The sequence below is a fragment of the Lathyrus oleraceus genome, chromosome 1, assembly GCF_024323335.1.
Source record: "Lathyrus oleraceus cultivar Zhongwan6 chromosome 1, CAAS_Psat_ZW6_1.0, whole genome shotgun sequence".
NCBI lineage: Eukaryota > Viridiplantae > Streptophyta > Magnoliopsida > Fabales > Fabaceae > Lathyrus > Lathyrus oleraceus.
The window spans coordinates 406403479-406415286 of record NC_066579.1 but is presented as its reverse complement, the minus strand read 5'-3'; the positions used below and the strand labels follow the sequence as shown (position 1 = coordinate 406415286).

Genomic DNA, 11808 nt, shown 5'->3' with positions numbered 1-11808 from the left:
ATGCATTTTCATGACCCCAATCTTAACATAACTGATCAAGTACACTAAAAACCCAAGTGAAATCCATAAATAGAGCACCTAGTTACTCAACTACAAATTATCACAAAATGATTGAAATCATATAAAACTACTATTACTCACATAAGGTGCAGTGATAAATTCAATTATTTAAGACTTATATAGCTTACACTAATGGAGTCATCAATTAGCATGTGTTTTCTTCCCTTGTTGAGTTGAGCGATCATATGTCTAATCGTGATATATGGTGTTAGAAGAGAAATCTTGAACCAATGACCCTTAATGTAGATGGTGATGCAATTTCCGTTTTACGTGTTGTTGATTTATGGGTTTGTTGAGGAGACATGATTGTAAATATACTATCGGGTTCCTAGTGTTGACGGTTCTTCTTGCTAGAGTGCAAACACTTTGTTAAGAATTCAAAAACATTATTTACTACTCTAACACTTTGCATGTAATAGAGCTAGTGCATAATGAAATCCAATGTATCACTATCCTAAACTGTTGGAGCTCATTACGACTTTTATGCCTAAGGAACATGTGATCTTAAAGAAAACAATAAGTTCATAATTTCTAATCATCTTAAATGAGCATATTCCACACATTTATTTCTTATTATTTTTTCTCGTATAACAATATTTGTAATATTGAGAGATACAATACCTTTTTCACAAAACAATTAAAATATATCAAAATTTAATATATATATATATATATATATATATATATATATATATATATATATATATATATATATATATATATATATATATATATATATATATATATATATATTACACTAATCACTAATATTGTTTAAAAAGTTTTTTTAATATCATTAATTAAAAAAAAGTTTTTTTTTACCTAAGTTCCTACCATAAAAGGTAAAATTAATTATAGCCGGCTAAGTATTAAAATAACTAAAAAATAATCAACTGTAATAAAAATAAAAAATATTATAATAATCATCATTAAAAGAAGTATTTTTCTTGATTTTCTAAAAAAGGAATATATATATATATATATATATATATATATATATATATATATATATATATATATATATATAAAACAAAGAAAAAATTTATAGTACAAGTACAATAAGATGACACAAGAGGTATTACGAAAAAAAACCTAAAATCAAATCAAATGGAAGAAAAAAATAAAAAGTGATTAGTGAGCAGGAACGAGAGAACTCTGAAATCGAACCAAAAACCAAGGTTCTACCGGCTGAGAACTAAGGTAGAGCTCAGATCATCAACCCCACCAAGAATAAAGTAAAATTTTGTCAGCTACAACCACACCACAATGTCCCACAGAAAAAGGACCAACCTCTAGAACCTGTATTATTCTATACACAGAATAGGATTCTGAAGTCAATCCGAGAGCAAGATTAAGTTCCATAGTGACCTGCACAAAAATGAATTCCAAGCCAAAAATTTACTCTTCTCCTCCATTTCCTTCGCGTTTGTTGGGATATCAGAGAGCAATTTATTATTCCGCACTAACAAAATGGTCCACGCCATAGAATGCCAAATCATGACAAACACACCCATAACCTTGGCCATACCTCATAAGGACCAGAAGAGCTCAAAAGGGTATTAAGACCCCTAGAGAGACAACCTTGACTCCCATCCACCCAAATATCCTATAATTGACACTAGAAGCTAAGTTACATGTAACAAACAGATGAGAAGTAAATTCAAGAAAACTACCACACAAAATATAAGAGATACCCTCCAGATCATCAATGACCTTTCGCTTGAAAAGATTCTCTTTAAAGGGGAATCTATCATGTAAAAGTTGTCAAGAAAAGACTTTCACCTTAGAATGGCCTCAACTTCCCCAAATCAGAAGTTAAAACATCTCTCACATCCTGACTAACTAAGCGAGAAACAAGATGCAACTGGAGATTATAGGCAAAGACCAATGAAAAAAAGCCCTATTTACTATGCCTCCAAACCCACATATCATTCTCAACACTAAGATGAACATCCTGAAGAACATAAAAGAAATTAGAGACCATAGCCTCCTCATACCCCAAAAAGATTTCCTCCATCTAAAATCCCAAAAATTTCCCCCACCAACCCACTTACTTATCTCTCCCACTTTTCCATCCCGCGCCTAGGAGATAGTGAAAATCCTATGAAAACTTTGGACCAAGGGAACCTCCCCAATCCAAAGGTCGTGCCAAAAGTAGGTATGAAGACCAGACCCGATCATCCTAAACAAATCATCCTCAAACCAATTAGAGGGATCACCTCTCTTAACTCTAAGGAGGGACACCCATTTCCATCAAGAGGACATTAAGACCAAATGCAACTCCTTGCCACTTGAAAAGAGTGGAGACATGAGGGACCATAACAGGCAGAAAAGATATCACACCATAGCCCGAAGATCTCTAACACCGAAGCCCTCATCCTCTTTGAGCTTGAACACATCAACCCACTTGACCCAAGAGATTTCTGAATCTCCTCTCCAACCTCCCTAAAGAAAATTCCTCTGAATTATGGCCAAAATCTTCCAAACTTTCACCGGCATCTTAAGGAAAGATAAATAGAAAACAAGGAATATTGAGAACATAATTAAGGAGAACCACTCTCTTCCCCAATCTAACAAATCTTATGCCTCCAAGAATTAAGTCTCTTATGCAACAAAGATATAAGGGGTTCCTGGATGGTTTTTAATCGAGGATTGACTCCAACGGGCAACTCCAAATAACGAAACGGGAGAGACTCAATCTTACAATGGAGAAAGCCCTCCGCTAACTCAAATAAGGAAAGATCAACATTAATCTTAATAAGACTACTCTTATGGGAATTATCTCCAAGACCAAAAACAAGCTCGAAACCCTTCAAAATAGCTTTAATAGACCATAAATTCTCAACCGGCAGATCAACCAATATAAGGGTATCATCGACATACTAAAGATGAAAAATCTCTAAAGATGGGGACCCAGTCTAAAACCAAAAAAATAAAATAATTAAGCTCTTTAGCATTTCTATAGAATTCACTTAAATCTTCGGAAAAAAAAAAAAAAGAGAAAGAGTGCTAAAAAATTCTCTTACTCCAATCTTTCTACTTATGATTAAAGTTGACTAATCCACATATGAAATCTATATCTTAAATTTTGGTTAGGTATAAAATTTAATTTAATATTTTAATTGATTTTAAAATAAATTAATATATGACATTGTTTGATTTAATCACGGATACGTTTCCAATTAAATACTATAAGTTTTAAAAGGTATGAGAGTTTTTTTTACTTTAAAAAAACAACTTTTACGAATACAATAAAAAACGATTAAGTTGTTACAAAAATAATAAATAAATATTACAATGAACAAAATGGAAGAATAGTTGACAAAGGTTGAAACTTTTCGTTTCAGTGAGGAGTGAGAGAATTCTCTTGCATTCTTCTCCGACGCATTCTCCATCATGTCTCCTTCCGCACTTGTAATTTCTCTCTATGTTTTGACTTCAATTTCAATCTCTTCTGTTTTCAATTCTCTGAACTTTGATCTCATCTACAACATTTGCATGAACCCGATCATCATTTTTTATACAATAGATCTGATTTCGCTGAATTCTTTGTTGCAATTGAATTTTATCATCTAATTTGTGAATCAATTTTTGCGATTTTGATTTTGGTAGAAAATTGAAGCTTGAAGCAGCATTTAGACCTCTTTCTTCGGTTTGATTTAACAGTATTACATGCGTTTCTTGTTGGTAGATGATAATTTTGATATACAATGTGTTATTTGACTTCAGATTCATTAGAATTAAAATTGAGTATTTGTTTTTTTAACTAAGAGTTGAATGATAGTTAGCTCTCTGGCATACACCTCTGAAAAAAGGTGTCCGTGTCTCTGATGTCGGAAACTGATACCGGCACTTGTGATTAGGTTTAATTTATTATTTTTTCAAATTATTGTCGGTGTCAGTGTCTTGTTTCCGGTGTCAGTGCTCCATAGATAGTTAGTGATAGTTCTAAATTGCAATTCCTAATTGTGACCGCAATATAACGAATTTAGTGGTTTTTGCAACTGCAACTGCGTTTGTAGCTGCAATTGGGGCCACCATCGCTTGTATTTTACTTTAATATAGTGGTTCACAGGGTAATCACAACTGCAATCTGCAATTTAGAACCATTAGTTGTGTGAATAGATTGAGTGCTAATCACTACTTTGTATATGACCTCATTTGTTGGGGGTATTTGTTCTTTTTCTTGAATCTTGCTTGCTTTTATTATACAAATTGATTGAATCTGGTTGAAATCAAGTACTATGATTGTGGAAGACTGTAGATTTGTTGTGAGATGTTTTTGAAGAAAGTGATGATCTTTTATTGTGTGTTATTGTTAGGAGCTCTGCCCTTCTGTAAAGAATATCATTCTTCTGGATTCTGATGGGAAACGTGTGGCGGTTAAATATTTCACAGATGATTGGCCAACTAATAGCGCAAAGGAAACTTTTGAGAAGTTTGTATTCACCAAGACTCAGAAGACCAATGCTCGCACAGAAGGTGAGTGCTTTCTTCTCTAGAGGTATTTTTATCTTGTGATTAGGATTTGGAATAGATTGATTGCTAATCACTTATATGTATATGACCTCATTTGATGGGTTGTTTTTACATTTGACAGCGGAGATAGCAATATTTGAAAATAACATTGTTGTTTACAAGTTTGTCCAAGATCTTCACTTCTTTGTTACCGGGAGTGACCAAGAAAATGAGCTTATCTTATCCTCAGTTCTGCAAGCATTTTTTGATTCTGTTGGCATCCTGCTCAGGTTGTTTTCTGATACTTAACTTTTTTTGTCTATGCGTGATATTCTAAGGTGTTATCAATCTATCACTATGGACTTGACAGTCCTTGATGATTTTACTGGCTTCTCTCTTTTTTCCTCTAGGGGCAATGTGGACAAGAAGGCAGCACTTGAGAACTTGGATGTCATTCTGTTGTGCATTGATGAAATTATTGACGGCGGGTATGTCATAGGCAATTTGTAATAAATTTATCTTCCTTTATTTGTTTGTTATCATCTTCTTCCAAAATACAAACCGTGGGAGCTATTTGATATATCAGAGAGAACAGTTCTTTTTATGATCGTAAAAAACGTAAGTACACAAGATAAGGACAAGGTTAAATTAGAACTGAAATCATTAGAAAGAAAATCAGGATATCTCTCATAAATCATTATAAATTGATGCTAGAATCATATCTATGATGATTTTGACATATATGTGGAAATACCAGTAGAGAAGGTAGACCATATGAAGAACAGACACGGTTCAATAGTTTAGTGGTGGGGGAACTAAGGAAATTGTTGACTGAACAATAAGGAGATATTTGGATTTAAATGGCCTATCATCTAGTGAGGATTGAGAAAAGACTTTGGTTGTTGTTGTAAAAACAAAATATGTTCATTGAACTGTTATTCAGCTAGAATAAAGCATAAAGAGTAAATGCTAGAGTTTGGAGCTCTCTGAGTTCAACATGATTTCTTGAATTTGCCGAGCGTTCAAATCATCAAGAGACAAATGGGATTGTATAAGTTTTCAAAAGGTTTAGAATAATTATGTAGCATTGATTTTATCTAGTGTGATTGATGTGGTGTAACAAACATTACCTGCATAAGTATTATTCAGTATCCTTAGCCAGAGCAGATTTTAATATATGATACTTCTACCTGAAGTTTCACTAATTTTTTCATACAACGGCATCTGTTTTTTTTGTTCTTTTCACCGTTAAGTCAGTCACATGCCCCTGATTGGATCTCATCCTAAAATCATACCACAAATAATATTTCTAACTTTAAAGTGTTAAATGAGTTTGAATCTCATCCTAAAAGTTAACTCAGAATGAGGGTGCCCAAACAGATTTATACATCCAACAAGCCGGTAATCTGAGCAGTGTGGGATTCCAATACAATTTCAATACCCACCCCACCCTCTTGCCTAGCATGATTCCTGGGTCTAGTTTCCACATTGCAATCCTTGGTCTGATTTTGATGCCATGCTAAATGGGTTTGAATTCCATCTCAAAAGCTAGTTCAAGGAATGAGGGTGCCCAATACTTTTATACATCTAATAGTCTGAAAACTTGAGCAATATAGGACTCTAATTGTATGTCTCCATATTTTGTGCAGTATTCTTCTTGAAACTGATCCAAATGTTATAGCTGGGAAAGCTGCAAGTAATAGTATAGATTCTGGAGCTGCTTTGTCTGAACAGGTATGTTAATAGTTCCTTCATTTTGATACCATATAATAAAATTGAAATGAAACTCATTTATTTGAGTATAACTGTATTTCTTTCCATTGCAGACACTAGGTCAAGCATTTGCCTCAGCTAGGGAACATCTTACAAGATCCTTTCTTAAATGAGCCACATGAAATTCGGCAACAGAGAACACTTATACTTTGGCGTTTCCTGCTTTTAAGAATCTTACTTCATATTGCAGTCTCAAATTTTAATACTGATGTTACTTGTGCTGTGAAAATTAGTTTTGATATGCAAATATAGAGTTTTTTGCACTTATTTTACTGTGACATTTTGTCCATTTAATTACCCTTTAAATTTCCTGATATTCCATTTCTTACAGCTAACCCCTAGTGAGGGTTCCAACAAATCCCTAATCGGCAGACCACTGAATAATAAACAAGAACCATTAGATTAATCTAGGTCACAATTTTTATTATACACCGCATACATTGGATCACACCTGTTTTTTTTGGATCTTGCATGTTTGTGCCTTCCTCGTTTCACCATCACTGTGACACTGAATTGAATAGATTTCACGAAACTGGAGTCATTTACAATGAAACTGCATGAAATTGACTATTTCTTCAAATTGAAAATTCTGATTCTTTTCTTTAGTGAAGTTAGTGAATGATAAATAGAAGTGATGGAATCAACCCTTCCGACAAACAAATATTTTTTAATATTGAGAAAGATTTTAATTTATTGTGCAAAATCTATGTTTAAAGAAACATTGGCCAATGGAATTATGGGTTGAGTTCCAAAATGAAATTTTGGCTATATTCGGACTACAATTTTATTTTGAATCACTCGTAATGATGTTGAATAAAATGAAAAGGATCAAAGTTTGACATTGTATTAGGAATTTTAGCACCCCGCCGCTAATAAGTCATATCAAGTATAGGGTGGTTTAGGGCTTTGGGTGTAGATCAGACACCCATGGTGGTGGGTAGATCGGTGTGAATCAAATTTACGGAGAATTTTGAATAAATCTTATGAATAAGAATCAATCTTTTTGATTGATTATTCATCTTGTTTTTCACTCTTTACTCGAGTGAATTAATCAACCTTGGTTGCAAGATGATTTTGCTGCACGATGATTATTGAAGAAGATAAGGAAAAATATGAATTTAGGAAAGAAAAGAAATTAGGATTTCAACGGGAGAAGGAAGAAGAAGAAGAATTTTGTAGAGAATTTCAAACTGAAATTTTTTATTCAACTTTTTCTAGGCAACTGCATTACAAACAATAATAAGATACCTCCATATTTATAGACTGAGATTGTTTGCACACAAAATAATCTCCAACTAATCTAACTAACTCAACTAAAACAAACAAATAAAATTAAGTCAAAATTTTGTCGAGATACACTTCTTCGACATTTCGACAATACTAAGTGTTTCGACACTAATAAGTATTTTAGAAACTTCTTGCTTCCTTCGAGCAACATGCTTCGACATTATGAATTAAATTCTTAACACACCATTTAATTCATTGTGTCTAAGCTATCTACATTCATCATATATCTTAACTTCTTGAACACTTCGACTTGCACTCCTTTTGTCATGATGTCTGCAATCTGATTCTCAGTTTAGCAGTGTTCCAAGTTCAGCTTTCCATTTGCTACTTGTTCTCGAAGATAATGGAACCTCATTTCTATGTGTTTGATTCTTCCATGTGCTATCAGATTCTTCGCTAGATTGATAACATACATGTTATCGATCTTCATGGTAATTGCTCTATGATTCTTCACTGTAATTTCTTCGACCAAATTCATTATCCACATTGCTTGACATGCACAAAGAGAAGAGACTATGTATTCTGCTACACACGATGACAGTGCTATTACTGGTTCTTTTCTTGAGTTCCAAGCAACTAGTGCACCATCTAGCATAAATACATAACCACTTGTGAATTTTCTATCCTCAGCATCACTACACCAACTTGAGTCAGTTTAATCTACTAGCTTGCATTCTTTTTCTTCATCGGCTTTAGGAAAAAATGCCATAGTCGAGAATTCCTTTCAGATACCTTAGTATTCTCTTCCTCGCTGCTAGATGTCATGCCTTTAGCTTCTGCATGATTCTACTCACCATACCTACACTGTATGCTAGATCGAGTCTTGTGTGACAAAGGTATCTTAATGACCTAATAAGTCTTTTGTATTGTGTTGGGTCAACATCATCTTCATCTAAGTTTTTCGGCAGTTGCAGTCTTGATTCAACAGGTATCGAAGTTACACTGCAGTCTTCCATCTCAAATCTTTGAGTATTTCATTTGCATATCTTCTTCGATGCATCATCAGGCATCTACTACTCTTGTAGAATTCAATACCAAGGAAGTATGAAATGTTTCCCAGATCATACATTTTGAACTCCTTACTAATATCACCTTTGAAGTATTCGATCTCTTTCACCTTTGAAGTATTCGATCTCTTCCTTGCAGCTACATGTTATTAACAAGTCATCGACATAGAGACATAGTATAAGAAATTCACTATTTCTTCTTCTTACATATACTCCTTACTTAGTTGTGCATTTCATAAATTCCTTCTCCCTTATAAAGTTATCTATCTTCTTATTCCAAACTCGTGGAGCTTGCATAAGTCCATACAGGGCTTTATGCACTTGTATACCTTGCTTTCTTTGTGTCTTGTTTAACAAACCCAACTGGTTGTGCGACATAAACTTCTTCATATAAGGAGAAACTCAGGAAGGCACATTTCACGTCCATCTGAAACATATGTCAGTTGTTCATGTTTGTTAGACCAACAACAACCTGATTGTTTTGATCCTAGCAATAGGTGCAAAAACTTCGTCGAAGTCGATTCCTTTTTTCTGAAGAAATCCTTTCGCCACAAGTCTTGCCTTTTGTCAAGTTACTTCTCCTTCGGGATTCAACTTCACCTTGTATACCCACTTCACATCGATTTCCTTCTTGCCTTGAGGCAATTCGATAAAAAAACCAAGTGTTGTTGACTTGGATGGACTTCAGTTCCTCATTCATTGCTTTCATCCACTTTGAATCCTTCAATACCTCGGTTGCATTGATTGGTTCGACATCTGCATAGAAAGCATAATGTACCGGCTCACATTCATCATCGACCACATCATCTTATGTAATCAAATATTCTTGCAACTTTGCAGGCATGTGTCTTGTTCTTTGAGGTTTGCTTGTGCTTGCTTGACCTCTGACTTCTTCTTGTCGAACTTCTCTTTCGACTTCACTTGTCAGTTCTTCACATAAGATTCCCACTGAATCTTTCTTTATATTTTTCAGCCTAATCTCATTCCTTAAGCTCATCTATGATAATGTCGTTGTTGATCACCACTTGCCTGTTCACTGGATTGAACAACTTGTATCCACCAACCGAATGATATCCTATTAGAATCATTTGACTCAATTAATCATCAAGTTTTCTTCTTAACTGACCAAGCACGTGTTTATATGCTATAAATTCAAATACCTTAAGATGACTTGAGCTAGTCTTGGCACCAAACCAACATTATTCTGTTGTGATTCTTTCTTGTCTTTTCATCGGACATCTGATCAGAATATATGTTGCAGTCGACACAACTTCTCTCCATAATTCTTTGGATAGATTCTTGCCTTTCAACATATTTCTCACCATATTCATGATGATTTTATTCTTCCTTTCAACAGATCCATTTTATTATGGAGTGTAGAGTGGCACCACCTTATGGACAATTCCTTCTTTCTCACATAATGTGTCGAAGTCTTTCAACACATATTCTCTACCACCATCATTCCTCGAAATCTTAAGCTTTCGACCACTTTATCTTTTGACCATAGATTTAAACTTGGAAAATACCTCGATCACTTCACTTTTCTTCTTGATCAAGTAAGTTCACAGTTTTCGACTAAAGCCATCAATGAATGTGAAAAAGTATTTGTTACCTCCAATTGATTCTACCTGGATAAGACCACATACGTCAGAGTATATGATTTCAAGAATTTCCTTCGACTTACTTCCTACATCCTTGTTGAAGTTGTTCTTGTGTTACTTTTCATGCACACATTACTCACACACTTCATTTGGAATATCGATTTCTAGTAACCCTGAAACCATATTTCTTTTTTTTTCAGATCTCGGGTGTCTTTGAAATTGAGATGACCAAGTATATAATGCCATACTCATTCATCCCTGCTAGCTGCAGTTGCAAGGAACTTGTGCTATATCATATTAAATTCAATCCTGAAGGTTCTATTATGTGACATGTGAGCCTTCAAGATTAACCTTCCACCTGAGTCGAGAACTCTCATCATCTTGTCTTCGAGCGACACTTTGAAATTCTTTTTGACCAACTGGCATATGCTGAGCAGATTACTTTTCATGCCTGGTATATACAACACATTGGAAATTATTGACCTATTTTCTTCTTTCCTCATAATCAGAACATCACCAATACATCCAGTTGCTAGAGTATTGTCATTTGCAAATTTCACCATGTTCTTCATTGAGGATTTTATGTTGACAAACCAATCTTTCCTACCAGTTATGTGTGATGAGAATCCTACGTCTAAGTACCATTGATCCTTGAATCTTTATTCATCTCTTGTTGTGACCATCAACATCTCTTATTTTTCATGATTTGCCAGTTTTGCATCATTTTCTTGATTCTTTTATTTTTCAGGATAATAACTTGAGAAGTGACCATACTTTTGATAATTGAAACACTGAATGTGACTTTTGTCTTGTGTGTGGCCTTTTCTTCATCCGTCACATTTTTTGTAAGCGGCGTCACTCCCTCCTTCACAAGATCCCAAAGATCTTGATAGTAGAAAACAATCTTTATCTGCTTGCATCAAATCTCATAATTTTGATTCTTCATAATTGGGAGTCTCACCAAAAAATATCCATTCAGATGATTCATTGCGTTATGCTTCCCAAAAATCACATAGCCAATACTCTAGATACCAGATGTTGGAATGAAAACAAATTTCCAATGTGTAATTTTCACCAAACCTATGGAGAACTCCAAACCAATCTTGATGAACAAGAATCAATCTTTTTGATTGATCACTCCTCTTGTTCTTCACTTTTCACTCGAGTGAATTAACCAACCTTGGTTGCAAGACGATTCTGCTGCATGATGATTATTGAAGAAGAAAAGTAAAATATGAATTTCAGGAAGAAAAGAAATTAGGGTTTCAACGAGAGACAGAAGAAGAACAACAATTCTATAGAGAAACTTCTCTGCTTTCAATCTAAAATTTGTATTCAACTTTTTCTATGCAACTGTATTACAAACAATGATAGGGTATCTCCCTATTTATATGTTGAGATTTTTTTCACACCAAGCAATCTCCAACTAACCTAACTAACTCAACTAAAACAAACAAATAAAACTAAGTCAATATTATGTCGAGATATACTTTTTCGACATTTCGATAATACCAAGTGTTTCGACACTAAAAAGTATTTTAACAACTTCTTCCTTCTTTCGAGCAACATGCTTTGATACTATGAATTACATTCTTAACAAGAAAGAGGATGGAGTAGGGATT

At 34.1% G+C, this 11808-nt stretch overlaps 1 protein-coding gene across 1 annotated transcript; it reads left to right on the top strand.

The window, feature by feature from the left end:
- Positions 1 to 3307: 3307 nt before the first annotated feature.
- On the top strand, positions 3308 to 6558 carry LOC127075835 (coatomer subunit zeta-1). The gene is made up of 6 exons (XM_051017326.1): positions 3308 to 3474; positions 4383 to 4542; positions 4661 to 4808; positions 4929 to 5006; positions 6168 to 6252; positions 6345 to 6558. Exons 1-6 carry the CDS (start codon positions 3457 to 3459, stop codon positions 6402 to 6404), a joined length of 549 nt encoding a protein of 182 aa, XP_050873283.1. The 5' UTR covers positions 3308 to 3456; the 3' UTR covers positions 6405 to 6558.
- Positions 6559 to 11808: the final 5250 nt, after the last annotated feature.

Excerpts from the sequence above, each read along its gene's own strand:
- LOC127075835 (XM_051017326.1), top strand. Across the intron at positions 4,809-4,928 it reads TCTGTTGGCATCCTGCTCAG|GGGCAATGTGGACAAGAAGG; the intron begins GTTGTTTTCTGA and ends TTTTTCCTCTAG. Across the intron at positions 6,253-6,344 it reads GAGCTGCTTTGTCTGAACAG|ACACTAGGTCAAGCATTTGC; the intron begins GTATGTTAATAG and ends TTTCCATTGCAG.